The 17,568-nt window shown below is 42.0% G+C and overlaps 2 protein-coding genes across 2 annotated transcripts in view; one reads left to right on the top strand and one right to left on the bottom strand.

The window, feature by feature from the left end:
- Positions 1-13,376, top strand: part of RXFP2 (relaxin family peptide receptor 2) — a 61,966-nt gene extending 48,590 nt beyond the window's left edge. The window contains exons 14-18 of the mRNA XM_060394050.1: positions 678-749; positions 3,133-3,362; positions 4,126-4,536; positions 7,573-7,791; positions 11,250-13,376. Coding sequence (XP_060250033.1) covers positions 678-749; positions 3,133-3,362; positions 4,126-4,536; positions 7,573-7,791; positions 11,250-11,509 — 1,192 coding nt within the window. The 3' untranslated portion in view covers positions 11,510-13,376. The remainder of the gene's footprint in view (positions 1-677; positions 750-3,132; positions 3,363-4,125; positions 4,537-7,572; positions 7,792-11,249) is intronic.
- Positions 11,889-13,378, bottom strand: LOC101110773 (elongation factor 1-alpha 1). The gene is given in 6 exon segments (XM_027973623.3): positions 11,889-12,496; positions 12,499-12,642; positions 12,645-12,823; positions 12,825-12,864; positions 12,867-12,959; positions 12,962-13,378. Coding segments are annotated over 6 exon segments (1,134 nt in total). The 5' UTR covers positions 13,311-13,378; the 3' UTR covers positions 11,889-12,167.
- Positions 13,379-17,568: the final 4,190 nt, after the last annotated feature.

Genomic DNA, 17,568 nt, shown 5'->3' with positions numbered 1-17,568 from the left:
CTACCTACATTTCCTGAGAACATGAAGACTCCTCTAAATCATGTCATCCTAAAGAGTCTTCAAAGAATCCACATTTAAAGAAGCTTCTGGATAAATGAGGAGTATTGGGGGTTACCATTGGAGCCCCCTGAGGACGTTTTATGGGGCTGGAGGAGTGAAAAGAATTATGCTTCCCACTGTGGTCTGAGAAAGCAGTTGCCCTGAATCAGAGTTCTCCTTACCACTCCCATGGTTTTCCACCCTGAAGACACGTAGGCCAGGAGGAAATGACTCTTTAAATCTGGCTTCTGACAGAATTCACTTTGGTAATGTTCTCAGGTTGAAAATATCAGCCCCTATCTGAAACCCTGTAACTCATATTGTTTGGTTTATGAGATCAAGCTACAGAGCCAATTTCACAATCAGACAAATCACAGCTGCGATTTTTACATCAAAAAAATGAATGAAAGTGTATTATTAGACGGTAGTTCTGCATGTGAAAGTGACAAAATCAACTCCAAGTTATGGGAGGCAGAAATAGAAATGGCAATTTTCTAAGATGGTTTATTGTAAGATTTTCATCCTGATTTGAATTGATAACAGAAGATTTTGAAGCATGGTTTTTAAGATCGACAAAGAAAACAATGATTAAAAAGCTCAACCCTAAAATCATGAAACCTATTGTGCCTATTTTCCAGAGACCTGGAAAGGATAGAGATTCCAAATATAAACACACGGATGTTTCAACCCATGAGGAATCTTTCCTACATGTATGTATGTATGAAAGAACAGAGAAGAAAATATGGTGAAATGTTACAGATGCTCTAGCGTAAACTGTCTAATGTATCACTGCAATGTGTTTTTATGCAAGAAAAAGTCTTTTTTATTGAGAACTTTTTAATTTTGTCACCTTTGGTCCCTGTTCAAATAGAGTTCAATATTATGATGTGCCGACATGAATGACACTTCTCTCTGGAAACACGCTGTTTATCCAATTGAGGCCCAATAAGAGATCAGGGTACCAGAATGCCACATATTACACAAGATGAAGTCACTGGCTAATGGTACTCAAGAGACCTGGAAACATTAATTCACCTCACATGAGTGAGCAGTCGGCCACTCTAAGATTTGAGCCCTTAGGAAGAAAGATGCTATATAAATTCCAGGTGTTGTTTCTGTTACTGAGTGCACTGCAAAATGGAGGTAATTCATCTTTATAGTAGTTTTTGATAAGTCACGTTAATATATTTGGCTAAAGTGCACTGTGTAAGTTGTGTTAATATATGTGTATATGACATGATCATTTCTTTATCAACTGTGTAACCTATATGTTCTGATTTCAAAAATTAACCATTGTCATCCACAACAATAGGGAGGATTCGATGTAAGATATCAAGTTGGGTGCAGCAAGTGGCTGAAATGGTTAGTGTGAAGGTGCACTTTGGGGAGAATATTTTGTCTATGTTTATGCAGCAGGACTGATTACCCAAAGACAAGTATTTGATGTACATCCAAATGGTTTTCATAACTTCTCCTTCTGTGGTTCCAGTAGATAAATATTTAATGAGGCTAGCGTTTCCTTGTTGCGGGCAGAATGTGAGGTCCTCTTAGAACAGAGAAATTCAGCCTTTGTAGAACTTGATGGAGAAGCAGCTGCTTTAAATGTGAACCTCGGGTTGAGGTCAAGAATGACCCAAAAATTAACAGAAAGTGTGTCAGTGTGGCTCCTTCCCTACTAAGTGACCTAGTGATTCTCCTTTCATCTTCCTTGTCCATCGTTTGTTGAAATACCTCCACCTGCCCACCTGCCCTGGTCACAGCGGGCGGAGAGGCTGGACCACTGCTATTTGAGGACGGGGGTAGCTGACACACCCAGCGCTAAACCACTCATCTGCTTGTCTAACAAGTGTGTGTGTCTATGGCCTCCCTCAGGCCAGGGGGAACACAGGGATTAGCAAGAGAGAGAAGAATCTGCCCCACGGAGCTTCCATGTAGCTTCGGGAGCCAGAAAGTAAACTAGGAAACAAATAAATGATGAAGAAATGCTGGGAAGGAAAGTATTGCGAGTTCAAGGGATGAAGGAAGGGAATGTGGATGGTTCACCCAGAAGTCAGAGACATGACAGTCAAGCAGCCCTGAATGGAGGGAGGCAATTCTGGGGGGAGGTTCTTGCAGGCAGAGGGAAAAGCAAAAGCAGCACACTGAGAAGAAGGTGAACCCGCTTGTTTGAGGATCAGAAGAAAGCCCACATGTCTGGGTGGAGGGAACATGGTCAGGAAGCGGTGAAATGATCAGGGTAGCCAGGGGTCCAATCACGGGAGGCCTGGAAGCCAGGCAAAGTAAAGCTTTCTTTAACGTGCTAGTTTAGCAAAATTGAATGAACAAATGAAAAAAAAAAAAAGATTAGATGAGAAAGGAACTGAAAGAGATAGTAAATGAATACATAAATAGGACGAGTTTTATGGGAGAAAATCCTAAAAATAACATGTTTGGAGAATGACCTTAAATCCAAACGACCTCCCCAGTTTAAACCCTTGAAGACTGCACACACTTAGATCATAAATACACCAATCACAGTCGAGCCTGTATTTTCCTCTCGAAATGGTTTAAGTCCTTCCAGGCCCTGACCAGGAATCTGTGTAGCTGCTTCTCCTCCTCGCTGCCATGAGACTGAATTTTCCTAGTCTCACGGACCCTCCCTTCCTGCCCCTACCAGGGAAAAGAAGTCTAGTTTAAGGGAATAGACTTAAAAGTAAGCACAAGACAGGAATGTTTTTAGTGAGAATCAACATCCCAAACCCAAGCCCCTGAAAGTTTGTTAAATATCAGTTTCACAATGACCATCAACTTCTTATAACACCCCCAGAGAACCACCCAATGTGACAGGGAAAATTAGAGCCCTGGAGACTTCCCATTCTCACGTCCCCGCCACAGATCCCCATGTTCTTTAGGCTCTTCACCTTAAAGGAAGAAGACTGCCTAGCATAAAGTAATACTGAATGAAGAACTCTGTCCCTCCATAATCACTCCTAAACAAAAGTGACCAAGCCTAGTGAAGCCACACACCTTCCACAGCTGCAGCCCCAAACAGGACTGCACGCGCCGTCTCTGTGTCATTGCTGTCCAGTGACTCTTTTTTCCCTTTGACTTTAGTTATTTCAAAAACTTTCGATACTGCTCCTATGCTCCCCATGTCCGAATATGTATGCCCTTGACTGACGGCATTTCTTCATTTGAGGACCTCTTGGCTAACAATATCCTCAGAGTATTTGTCTGGGTTATAGCTTTCATAACCTGCTTTGGAAATCTTTTTGTCATCGGCATGAGATCTTTCATTAAAGCTGAAAACACGACTCACGCTACGTCCATCAAAATCCTTTGCTGTAAGTATATTTCCCGTGTAAATGGATTAAGGGTATCTTCAGTGTGCTGTGCTCTAGATTATATCAGCCTTCAGCAAATGGCACTTTAATATGAGTCACATATTCTGGGAAATTGATTTTTTAAGTATGAAAGTCCTATTGTTCTCTTTGGTTACTCTGTTCTGGATTGCATGAGCCTGCAGTGATTTATAAGGGATGGATTATATAGAAGGACAGGTTGTAGGTTACAAAACTATGCTTTGTTTAACCTTTAATTGCAGTAACATCCATGTTCCTCAAGCCCAGAAAATTACTCCCTTTATTAAATATGCAAGATATTTTTTTTACTGTTTAAAACCTAGATTCCCTACATGACCCTATGGACTGTAGCCCACCAGCCTCCTCTGTCCATAGGAGTCTCAATGCAAGAATGCTGGAGTGGACTGCCATACCCTCCTCCAGGGAATCTTCCCAGCCCAGGGATCGAACCCTGTGTCTCTTATGTCTCCTGTATTGGCAGGCGGGTTCTTTACCGCTAGCGCCACCCGGGAAGCCCAGGCTCCCCACAACTCTAATTATCTCCCTACGACCATTTTTTCAAAATTACAAAGATTCAGTGTAGTACTTTAGAAATAGTACACCGTTTGAAGTCTGTTGACTCCTAAGTACTATTGTGGGTGTTTTCATTAGTTCGTTTAGCACAGCATAGAGGAAGCAGATCTAATCAGAAAATGAAGACAGAGATGCTGGAACTACCAAAACACACCCTGTGATTCTTCAACAGGTGCGGACTGCCTGATGGGTGTGTATTTGTTCTTCATCGGCCTTTGTGATCTAAAGTACCGTGGGCAGTATCAGAAGTACGCGCTGCTGTGGATGGAGAGCTTGCAGTGCCGCCTCCTGGGCTTCCTGGCCATGCTGTCCACTGAGGTCTCTGTCCTCTTGCTCACGTACTTGACCCTGGAGAAGTTCCTGGCCGTTGTCTTTCCCTTCAGTAACATTCGTCCTGGAAAATGGCAGACCCTGTCCGTCCTCATCTGCATCTGGATTGTGGGGTTCTTAATAGCTGTGACCCCATTGTGGAAAGAGGATTATTTTGGAAACTTTTATGGAAAAAATGGAGTATGTTTCCCACTTTATTATGACCAAACAGAAGATATTGGAAGCAAAGGGTATTCTCTTGGAATTTTCCTAGGTAACTTATTTCTCATTTCGTGGACAAACGTCATTTTGATAGAAATACCACAAATTTCAGTAAAGCCATATTTGTCCATTTCAGAAAGTAAGCAAATATAGTTAAGACTGTCTCCTTTTTTTAAAGAAATTTCTTGCTACATATTTATAAGTGTTTTTATTAAATTTTTTATTAAGAGATTTAGTATGAAAAACAAAAACATACTGTCAGGATCTCCAGATGATCTTTTTTTATTATCTGTGAGACCCTTTGATTTTATGTTCATATGCAGTGACAATGATCTGGAGGAATTCCAGTTCACTGCCATGTCCTGTGACCCTTCCAAGTTATTTGAACTCATTTTTTCACAGTCTAGATATAAGCCAAATAAATAATAATAACAAAATTCTTGAAATTCACTAGCAGGAGATTATCTGAGTGGAAATGCCAGAAAGGTTTATTGCCTTTCATAAATGCAGCTCTAGAGTCAGCAACAGAAGGGTGCTTTTCCATTTCCTTCAGTTCAGTTCAGTTCAGTCACTCAGCAGTGTCCGACTCTTTGCGACCCTATGAATCGCAGCACACCAGGCCTCCCTGTCCATCACCAGCTCCTAGAGTTCACTCAGACTCACATCCATCGAGTCAGTGATGCCATCCAGCCATCTCATCCTCTATCATCCCCTTCTCCTCCTTAATTCTCCCTAATTTGTTATAAAAGAAAACCCAACCTTTTCTATTACAAGTGAACGAGTTTAGCCCCTAAAGATTAAAAAAATGTTTTATATTGTCTAATAGGTATCTCTCTTGCTTAACACTAAAGCCATCTCCGTGTTCTGTCTTTAACCAGAGCTGTATCATCAATTCAGTTCCCCTTTCGCATCTGGTCCCCTAATCTAAGGAAGAAATAAGCTCTGTCATCCCTTCTTTTTCATCAAATGTTTTTTCTTCAAAATATGCCTCTGACTTCTCTTTCTTTCAGCCTCTACCTACTGCTGTCACCTTTCTTTAAAGGCTTATGACCTTCACCCTGAATGATTACATTAGTCCTTACTGGTGTTTTGGCCTCTGGGGTCTTTGCTCTCCTGTTTATCTGTTTACCACCTGAGTGTCCAAAGGACTGAGTATCCTCTGCTTGGAGACCTTCAGGAACCCCCTACAACCAGGGCTAAGTTTAAAGTAGTCACTTAAAAGCCCATCACAAAGTGACCCTAAGCACCATTCCCAGTTATTCTAGGCCTATTCCTTCTCCCTCTGAAAAAGAAAACACTTTATTTGCACCGTTTTAATAATACTCCTCACACACAACCCTATTTGGTAGTTGGGTTTTCATGACTATATCATGTCTGCAGTATTGTAAGCTGTTCCCAGTACAGGCGCACTTCATGGAAAACTTCCCTCCCCGACACACACATAGCCACACATACACGCACACACACACACTAACTACCTTATATTCATTGATTCAAAAAGGATTTATTGAGCACCTACTATAGGCCAGGCACTGTTCTGGGTACTGGAGATCAAACAGATTGGTCCCCACAGACCTGCAGCCAGCAAGGAGGATGAAGACAAGTAAACACGCCCCTGTGTCACCGGCTGACAGAAGTCAGGAAGGAGGAGTGCAGAATGTCCTGGGAGCCCAAGATCTGAGGACCGGGGAAGGCGTCCCAGGAAAAATTAGCCCAAAGCATGAGGATACTTTTCAAGTAAAGGCAGACATTGTGTTCCAGGAGTGAGAGACCTGCAGCCAGGGAACAGGCCCAGATAAAGGGCAAAAGAAGTTTGAGTGGCTGGATCTTGTGATGGAGGTATGGGGTGGTTGACAGGGCTAAGCACACACACACACATAAATATCTACATTTACACAGCTTATTTGTGAGACAGGGAGACTTAAAGGCCCATATTTTTGCTTAAAAATAAGAGTATATAGTTTTAAAATAATTTTTAAATATTAGAATATGTTTAGATTTAGAGAAAAGTTGCAAAGACAGTACAGTTTCTCGTATTCCAGACATGCCTCACCAGATTCCACTGTTGTTAACATCTCACATTCCTATGGTGTTTCCAGAACATACACTTCTGAACCTTTCTATAGGTCTATTTTCAGGATTTGTACCAGAGAAACATCTTTAACAGTCATTTTTTAAAAATTATTCTTAACTTTCTGATAGTAGACCTAAGATCAACCAATTTTGTGAAATCCAATTGTATGGCTTTGTAATGAGATTCCATGTGAAATGTTTTGGATTAAAAACAATGAAATACCATGAATTTATAGTATTTTTCCCTAGACTTTACTAGTCTTACATACTTTGAAATTATATGGATATTTTACATTCACTATAAAGAATAAGATGAGCACTCAGGATTTTTATGGTAGCAAGAATATAACATAAAGTGACCAAAAAGTCACTAGTATGGGATAAGTGACTCTAAAGCAGTAATTCATATGGTTGAATTTTTAGTTTTTCTCTTACTCTTCCTTTTTCTAAAACAGTCTAAAGAGTTCTGAATTTTGGTTTCGATTACTATGGACAATCTGAAGGAAAATAAAGATTTTTTTTGTCCTAGGTATTATTTTTATTTAAGACCAATAAACATGAGAAATAATGTTTCTGATGCTATTATCTTCTTGATATCCCAAGGTTATCTTAATCATATTTATAAGATAAAGGAATAGGGCTTATTGATTTTTTGATATGTACATGTGATTACAGTAATCCCTTAAGGTTTGAATTTGCAGAGAGATAAGAAATTAAATAGCCTTTTTCCTGCTTTAAAAAAGCTACAGATTACCTCATGATATACCTAGATCTGAATTTCAAAGTCTATAATTCTTGGTAATGTGTTTATGTATTTGAAATATCTTTTTGATCTGGCGAACCCAATGCCTTTATTCCAGTTTATAGCCGTGAGTTCAGAGTTTTACCTGATTACCACTTGGCTGATACAAAGAATGGTTCTTGGAAAAGGCACCGTACCAAACGTCTAAGTAATGCAGTATTTCTCCTGTTGATGTATACACCCGAAATGTTAAGAGGTGTGCTTTTCCCACAGGTGTGAATTTGCTGGCTTTCCTCATCATTGTGTTTTCCTATACTGTCATGTTCTGTTCCATTCAAAAAACTGCCCTGCAGACTTCAGAAGTGAGGAGTCACATGGGAAGAGAGGTGGCTGTTGCAAACCGTTTCTTTTTTATAGTGGTCTCTGAGGCCATCTGCTGGATTCCTGTATTTGTAATTGAAATTCTTTCCCTCTCCCGGGTGGAAATACCAGGTCAGTCCCTTCTATGATTCCCAAGCACGTTGTGTCTTCTTTCGTCCTCTGTTTGACGAGGCCAGAATACAGTGTCTTACGTGTAGTAAATTCTCCATAAATACCTGCAGCTTGAGTTATGATTTCCTGTGTTTATACATGCATATATATATACACATATATAAATAAAATATACTATATATTTCATATATATTATGTATAAATAAAATAAATATATTTGTGTATGTATATATAATTTTATTTGCTTTTTACTGTGCGGGCTTCTCATTGCAGTGGCTTCTCTCATTGCAGAGCGCAGGCTTTAGGGCATGTGGGCTCCGCAGTTGCAGTCCGTGGGCCCCAGGGCACAGGCTCGATAGCTTTGGTGCACGGACCTAGCTGCTCTGCAGCATGTGGGATCTTTCCAGACCAGAAATCAAACCCATGTCTCCTGCACTGGCAGGCGGATTTTTTAGCACTGAGCCTCTAGGAAAGCCCTCCTCTGTGCTTTATAATCAGTATTTTAAGATAGGAATTGGATAATGGTGTAGCCCTGACTAGAATAATAAAAACACAGGAGATAGAGAAAAACTAAATCTTAGTGTCTCCCTTCCACCTGAGCTAGATAGTGGTGCTTCATCAAGGGTACAGAAAACAGAACAAAATATTTATGCACAGCTTCCAGCCTACCTCTGAATTCAGTCCCTAAGGACCAAGGCCTAGGTATGGGTATTTTAGAAAAGATCCCGCTGTGATTCTAGGTGCACCCCCTGGTTAAGAGCCACTAGTCTGCTTCGTGGCCCTGGCCCTGTGGTTGTCACACTGGGCCCTGTGGAGGCTAAGTAACAAGTGTGTGTGCATGTGCTTAGTCGCTGTCATGTCCAACTCTTGCAACCCCATAGACTATAGCCTCCCAGGCTCCTCCATCCATGGGATTCTCCAGGCAAGAATACTGGAGGGGGTTGCCGTTTCCTTCTCCGGGGGATCTTCCCAACCCAGGAATCAAATCCAGGTCTCCTGCATTGCAGGCAGACTCTTTAAGTAAAAAACTCCTGCAACTCTTTATGTCCCTCTGCCTTGTCAGATGTCTCACAAATGCCACACAACACCCACCACATGCCTTTAACCTATCAGCTTAGTCTCACGACAAGGTTTTCTGATAGTAGGGGTTGTGGTAGTTCATTAGTTGCTAAGTTCTGTCTGAGTCTTTTGGGACCCGATGGTAGGGTAAGTAGCCCTTCAGGCTCCTCTCTCCATGGGATTTCCCAGGCAAGAATACTGGAGTGGATTGCCTTTCCCTTCTCCAGGGGAGCTTCCCAACCCAGGGATGGAACCTGCATCCCCTGCTTTGCAGGCAGATTCTTTACCACTGAGCCACCAGGGAAGCCTGACAGGAGGGGTAGTAATCGTCATTCTTGGAGAAAGTCTAAGACATTTCAGACCATGATGGGGAACCAGATCAGGAAGAAATTACCATGAAACATTATTGGGCCACACGTTAGTCTTTCTCTACAGTTTATAGTTCAGCAGTTTGAGGTTTGTCTTGAACGCCGCAGTGGAACCAGGAGAGAAGTCTTTACCACACTTGACTAAGCCTCTCCTTCCTTGCCCAGCTTCCCATGGTGTTGGGAAGACCTAAACCCACCCCGTCCCCACCCTCCAAGAACTGTGGGGTCTTCTCCACCATGGCAGGTGGCCAATAGTACCTGGGCTCAGGCACAAAGGTAAGCTGGCTTCAGCCCTCCCATCTCAGTCCTGAGATGATGCTAACCTTACATCATCCCGTGACCCTGAGACTAACGGGACATCTCATTCCTGATCACAGCTTCCTTTAAGGACTCAATAGACCAAAAAACTACTGTTTTTCTTCCATCACATACTCTTTGTATCTAATTTTTTAAAAATTAAGGACAAGAAGTATATAGTAATATAAAACTTCATTGAATCAATCTAAGATATGCTAAATACAAATGTTTTTCTTTCATATTCTTTCCAGTTAAAAAGAAATAAGGAAAAGAAAGAGAAGACGGGATGAAAAGAGGAGAGGCAAACATAGAAAAAGGAGAAGGGAGAGGTCAAAGGGAACGAGGAAGGGGCAGATAAGTAGTCAGAGAAGAGATGGAAAGCAAAGCAGAAGAAGAACAGAAAGGATGTAGGGAAGAGCGGGACAAAGAGAAGAGCAAGCAACAGTGTGTGAAGGATAAGAAACTGCGGGGTGGGGAAGCAAGGGGTCGCAGTCACAAAGGAGTGGGAGGGGGGAAGGAAGGATGCTGGTCCCCCGAGATGACAGTTCTCTGACTCTGAAGATAGGGGAGGAGGTGGCAGAGTGTGGTGGGTCTGGAGAACCACAGGGCTTAGTGCTGAAAAGGGACGTCCGCAGAGCCGGCCCAGCTCCCGGACATCAGTCATGTAAGTTATCATCAGCCCCTTTCACAGATAAGGCAGTTGAGGTCTGGGGAGCTTAGTCGATTTGCCCACAGTCTCAGAGCTAAGAGGTGTGCAAGCCTAGAATCGGGCTCTGTTTGAGGAGGAAAACACATTTCATCCTAACCAAGTAAATGATGTAGCCGGCCCATCGTACCTCGGCATTCCAAATCCATGGATTCAACCAACCGCACACCAAAAGTATTGGGGGAAAATTTTCCAGAAATTTCCAAAGAACAAAACTTGAATTTGCCTTTGTGCTAGCAAACATTTGCGTAGTAGTTACATTGTGTTTATAACTCTTTACATGCAAGTACATTGTATTAGGTATTATAAGTAATATAAAGATGATTTAAAGGATATGGGAGGATGTACCGAAGTTACATGCAAATACTATGCCATTTTCTATAAGGGACTTAAGAATCTGCTGATTTTAGTATATGTCCCACCGTGGATATCAAGGGACAACTGAATTCAGAAAATGCTCTATCATCCAAAATATCTCCTCCCTTTTTGTGAAACATTTCCCTTATATTCTATTAGCCTTTGAAAGGCTTCACACAGAAGGAATTCACTGAGTTTGGAGATATATTTATTTTTGCTCCTCAGATCTTCTGACTCCATTCTGAATATAATAGCGTAAGGCAGGAAGATCTTCAGGACTGAAATTTAGACCAAGTTCAGATCTGACTCCAAACCAGAAGATTCCTGGACACTGTCCAATTAATTGCTCTTTTTCCTATTTTTCTATAAGGAAAGGCAATAAAAACTAGAAAAGTACATATCAATTTATAGTTTATAAAGTGTTTTCACATAATGTTTCCTCCCGTGTTGATTTACGACAAACTACAGAGTAGTTACTGAAACTCAGAAAAGTTCATGTAGGACCTTGAATCCGTAGCTCCTATGCTCTTCTGGCAAAGATTTTCCATAAGGTGAAAGAAGACTTAGATGGAACAGGTAACCCTCTCAAAAACAGCATTAACTATAGCATGTAATGTGTTTTGTGTGTATTAAATCTTCACCTTTCTTTCACGTTTCGTTTCCTTCTCCAGGCACAATCACCTCCTGGGTCGTCATTCTTTTCCTTCCAGTAAACAGTGCCTTGAACCCAATCCTCTACACTCTCACAACCAGCTTTTTCAAGGACAAGTTGAAACAGCTGCTGCACAAACATCGGAGAAAATCGATTTTCAAAACTAAGAAAAAAAGTGTGTCTACTTCCATCGTGTGGGGGGATGACTCCTCTGCACTTAAACTTGGGGCTTTGAACAAAATAAACCTTGAGGACAATATAGTGAAACCAGTTTCCTAGTCATGGTTTTGGAGCACTGGGCTTCAAATGGACTACCTGAAAAAGCACAGCGTTTGGAAGATGACGCCTGCAACACTTTTCATCTTTACTGAGAGCAAAACTTGACTGCACTGGGAGCATAGTAGGAGGGTGTCAGGCATGACGTTCCGAAGGCAGCCGTGGTGTTTAACTGAGGACTGTACCTGAAGGTCTCCTCACCCCAACATGCCTGTGATGCACTAATGGATCCATAAACAGCAGGCTGATGGGCAGTGGATCTCTATCTCTGCAGCACGGCCAGCCTACCAGTGGATGCCCACCCCTTGGCCCTGCACAGTCTGCTCTTAAATTGAGTTGCACTGTCATTATTTTTTTTTTTTTTTTTTTTTTTTTTTTCTCATTAAACTTTTTTTAATGGGTCTCAAATTCTGTGACAGATTTTTGGTCAAGTTGTTTTCATTAAAAAGTACTGATTTTAAAAACTAATAACTTAAACTGCCACACACAAAACATATGGTCCACAAAAACATTCTCCTTTCCTTCTGAAGGTTTTACGATGCATTGTTATCATTAACCAGTCTTTTACTATTAAACTTAAATGGCCAATTGAGACAAACAGTTCTGAGACCGTTCTTCCACCACTGATTAAGACTGGGGTGGCAGGTATTGGGGATAATATTCATTTAGGCTTGCCAGGAACCATATCAACGATGGCAGCGTCACCAGATTTCAAGAATTTAGGGCCATCTTCCAGCTTTTTCCCAGAACGACGATCAATCTTCTCCTTCAGCTCAGCAAACTTGCAAGCAATGTGAGCTGTGTGACAATCCAGCACAGGTGCATATCCAGCACTGATTTGGCCTGGATGGTTCAAAATAATCACCTGAGCTGTGAAGCCAGCAGCTTCCATGGGTGGATCATTTTTGCTGTCACCAGCCACATTGCCACGACGGACATCTTTGACAGACACGTTCTTGACATTGAAGCCCACATTGTCCCCAGGAAGGCTTCACTCAATGCTTCATGGTGCATTTCTACGGACTTCACCTCAGTTGTTACATTGACTGGAGCAAAGGTGACCACCATGCCAGGTTTGAGAACACCAGTCTCCACACGACCCACAGGTACAGTACCAATACCACCAATTTTATATGAGTTGGTGGCAGGATGCAATCCAGAGCTTCAAGCAGGGTGGTTCCACTGGCATTGCCGTCCTTACGGGTGACTTTCCATCCCTTGAACCATGGCATATTAGCACTTGGCTCCAGCATGTTGTCACCATTCCAGCCAGAAATTGGCACAAATGCTACTGTGTCGGGGTTGTAGCCAATTTTCGTATCTCTTCTGGCTATAGGGTGGCTCAGTAGAATCCATTTGTTAACGCCAACAATTAGTTGTTTCACACCCAGGGTGTAAGCCAGAAGGGCATGCTCACGGGTCTGCCCGTTCTTGGAGATACCGGCTTCAAATTAGCAACAATCAGGACAGCACAGTCAGCCTGGGATGTGCCTGTAATCATGTTTTTGATGAAGTCTCTGTGTCCTGGGGCATCAATGATGGTAACATAGTACTTGCTGGTCTCAAACTTCCACAGGGAGATATCAATGGTAATACCACGCTCACGTTCAGCTTTCAGTTTGTCCAAGACCCAGGCATATTTGAAGGAGCCCTTTCCCATCTCGGCTGCCTCCTTCTCGAACTTTTCAATTGTTCTCTTGTCGATCCCGCCACATTTGTAGATCAGATGGCCAGTCGTGGTAGACTTCCCTGAATCTACGTGCCCAATGACAACGATGTTGATGTGGGTCTTCTCCTTTCCCATTTTGGCTTAGGTTTAACGGTGGTTTTCACGACACCTGTGTCCTGGCGGCAAACCCGTTGCGAAAAAGCTGCACTGTCATTAAATAAAAACACTCATGACATCTAATTCTAGCGTGGCCATAATCACATGGAGCCTAAATCGCTTTCCTTGCTTTTCCAGTGTCAAATGAATCCATCAGCATCCTGCTGAAGTGATAGCAAAAGGACTTCTGAGGAAGTGGTAGCAAAAGGACTTCCACCTCAAGGCCTCCCTAAGGAGGCCAGTGGAGCAGCAGCTTTGAAAATAGAACTTTGCACAAGGTTCGAAGTCTAATATATGACCAGAGAGGCGTGCTGACTACCTGGTACCATTCACCTTTTTGGCTTGTATGTGATGTCAGAAGAGCTGCGCTCTCAAAATATGTTTCTTAAGGTTGCCCACACCACAGAGGAAAATTGGGCATTACAACTGCCAAAAACTACATTTCCATATGTTTTAAAATATAATTTCTGTAGAGCATCATCCCTGTTGCTGGCAAGTTCTGCCTTCACAGAACACGCAGATAAGTGTTAAGGGGGATTTAAGAATACTGGACTCAGATATATTCCCATTGTTTTTAACAAAAAAACTAGTAAATTTGTTCTTTTATTTTTTTGGAAAATGAAAAGCACTTGTGAAGGCCTGGACATGTTTTTGTACTGAAAGATTATATGTGAAAAAAAGAATCAGGTAAATAAAATTCTATTTTGCAATTGTCTGTGTATTATTTTAAGTTCAACAAAGACCACATCCATGTGCTCAGTAGCTTCAGTCATGTCCAACACTATGGACTGTAGCCTGCCAGGCTCCTCTGTCCCTGAGATTTTCCTGGCAAGAATACTGGAGTGAGTTGCCGCACCCTCCTCCAGGGGAATCTTTCTGACCCAGGGATCGAATTTGTGTCTCCCATGTCTTCTGCACTGGCAGGCAAATTCTTTTCTGCTGAGCCACCAGGGAAGACCAGCAAAGACCACTGATAGGGCTTATTGACTATTAACCATTTTTTTCTCTGGCAGAGAATATAACTCAGAAACAAACACATAACCTCAGTTAACAAGATGCTTTTTACATTTTTTTTCTTCCCCCCTTTCCAAATCATGAAGCAGTAACTTAATTTCTTTATTTTTCACTTCCTTCGGAGTTCCCTTAACGAGATGAAATGTAAGCAGGTGAGAACCCCAGACCACTTCCTACTGCATATTTCTCTAGCAGCATCCATGATGAAAGGAATCCCAGAATTGATGCATCACAACTGTTTTGGTAATATACTGTTATTATCTAATATTGACTAAAACCATCACGTGAGTTCCTTTATTTTGATCACATGAGATATTTCTTACATCAGTAAAATCTTTCCACATTTATTCTAGAAATAATTTCCCTACCCATCAACTAAGCTGCCCTTTTTTCTTACAGTTTCAAATTTTCCTCCTCTTGTCTCCTCACTATGATTAGTCACTTCCCCATGTGCCTATTTGATTAAATGTCCTTTCCAGTCCTTGAACATCATATGATTTATTTCCTAATACATTTCCCAACATCAGAAGCATAAATAAGGAATAGACCCTGAGCCTTGGGTATTTCAATCTTAGCACAAATGTGTATCTCCCAATTTCCCATTCCTGAAAGGCATCAGGCATGGGCCAGGAAGTGAGGCTCTGGGAACTGCTTTTGAGTGTCTGCACTCTTGCTATTGAGCTTTGGGCATGAGGAGAAGCACAAGAGCAGATGTACCAGGGAAACTAGCAGCATATGTCAGAAAAAATGGAAGTTATTCATGCGTATTGGTCAGCAGCATGCCAACAAATAGTACAAAATTGAATTCTAATAGCTTAGTGATTTACAATCTTATTCTGTACTGAATATATAAACAGAAAACCATCAGAAACTATCAGAAAACCATCAGCTTTATTTGTGCTAGACATAACCTGGCTTTATTTTTTTCCCCCCCAAGGGGAGGGTTTCTATTTAATTTTTTTAATTTTTTTTTACTTTACAATATTGTATTGGTTTTGCCATACATCAACATGAATCCGTGTTCCCCATCCTGAACCCCCCCCCACCTCCCTCCCCATACCATCCCCCTGGGTCATCCCAGTGCACCAGCCCCGAGCATCCTGTATCATGCATCAAACCTGGACTGGCAATTTGTTTCATATAAGATATTATACATGTTTCAATGCCATTCTCCCAAATCATCCCACCCTCACCCTCTCCCAGAGTCCAAAAGACTGTTCTATACAGCTGTGTCTCTTTTACTGTCTTGCATACAGGGTTATCATTACCATCTTTCTCAATTCCATATATATGCGTTGCTGCTGCTGCTGCTGCTGCTGCTGCTGCTGCTAAGTCGCGTCAGTCGTGTCTGACTTTGTGCGACCCAATGGATGGCAGCCCACCAGGCTCCCCCGTCCCTGGGGTTCTCCAGGCAAGAACACTGGAGTGGGTTGCCATTTCATTCTCCAATGCATGAAAGTGAAAAGTGAAAGTGAAGTCGCTCAGTCGTGTCTGACTCTGAGCGACCCTATGGCCTCCAGCCTACCAGGCTCCTCCATCCATGGGATTTTCCAGGCAAGAGTACTGGAGTGGGTTGCCATTGCCTTCTCTGATATATGCGTTAGTATACTGTATTGGTGTTTTTCTTTCTAGCTTACTTCACTCTGTATAATAGGCTCCAGTTTCATCCACCTCATTAGAACTGATTCAAATGTATTCTCTTTAATGGCTGAGTAATACTCCATTGTGTATATGTACCACAGCTTTCTTATCCATTCATCTGCTGATGGACATCTAGGGTGCTTTCATGTCCTGGCTATTATAAACAGTGCTGTGATGAACATTGGGGTACACTTGTCTCTTTCAATTCTGGTTTCCTCGGTGTATATGCCCAGCAGTGGGATTGCTGGGTCGTATGGCAGTTCTGTTTCCAGTATTTTAAGGAATCTCCATACGGTTCTCCACAGTGGCGGTACTAGTTTGCATTCCCACCAACAGTGTAAGAGGGTTCCCTTTTCTCCATACCCTCTCCAGCATTTATTGCTTGTAGACTTTTTGATAGCAGCCATTCTGACTGGTGTGAAAACGGTACCTCATTGTGGTTTTGATTTGCATTTCTCTGATAATGAGTGATGTTGAGCATCTTTTCACGTGTTTGTTAGCCATCTGTATGTCTTCTTTGGAGAAATGTCTATTTAGTTCTTTGGCCCATTTTATGATTGGGTCATTTGTTTTTCTGGAATTGAGCTGCAGGAGTTGCTTGTATATTTTTGAGATTAATTCTTTGTCAGTTGCTTCATTTGCTACTATTTTCTCCCATTCTGAAGGCTGTCTTTTCACCTTGCTTATAGTTTCCTTTGTTGTGCAGAAGCTTTTAATTTTAATTAGGTCCCATTTGTTTATTTTTGCTTTTATTCCCATTACTCTGGGAGGTGGGTCATAGAGGATCCTGCTGTGATTTATGTCGGAGAGTGTTTTGCCTATGTTCTCCTCTAGAAGTTGTATAGTTTCTGGTCTTAGGTTTAGATCTTTAATCCATTTTGAGTTTATTTTTGTGTATGGTGTTAGAAAATGTTCTAGTTTCATTCTTTTACAAGTGGTTGACCAGTTTTCCCAGCACCACTTGTTAAAGAGATTGTCTTTTCTCCACTGTATATTCTCGCCTCCTTTGTCAAAGATAAGGTGTCCATAGGTGCGTGGATTTATCTCCGGGCTTTCTATTTTGTTCCATTGATCTATATTTCTGTCTTTGTGCCAGTACCATACTGTCTTGATGACTGTATACTACTGTTGCTGCTGCTAAGTCGCTTCAGTCGTGTCCAACTCTGTGCAACCCCATAGACGGCAGCCCACTAGGCTCCTCTGTCCCTGGGATTCTCCAGGCAAGAACACTGGAGTGGGTTGTCATTTCCTTCTCCAATGCATGAAAGTGAAAAGTGAAAGTAAGTCGCTCAGTTGTGCCCAACTCTTAGCGACCCCGTGGACTGTAGCCTACCAGGCTCCTCTGTCCATGGGATTTTCCAGGCAAGAGTACTAGAGTGGGGTGCCATTGCCTTCTCCAATGACTGTATAGCCTGGCTTTATTATCTCACCTTGTTTTATTCTTGCTTTATATCTGATTAAACTAGCCCATTCCCATCAGAAAAAGACCCCGATGCTGGGAAAGATTGAATGCAGTAGGAGAAGGGGGTGGCAGAGGATGAGATGTTTAGAGAGCATCACCGACTCAATGGACGTGAATCTA

Source organism: Ovis aries, chromosome 10, assembly GCF_016772045.2.
Source record: "Ovis aries strain OAR_USU_Benz2616 breed Rambouillet chromosome 10, ARS-UI_Ramb_v3.0, whole genome shotgun sequence".
NCBI classification, from domain to species: Eukaryota; Metazoa; Chordata; class Mammalia; order Artiodactyla; family Bovidae; genus Ovis; species Ovis aries.
Note: the sequence above shows the minus strand (reverse complement) of the source record. Positions and strands in the feature narration are given on the sequence as shown.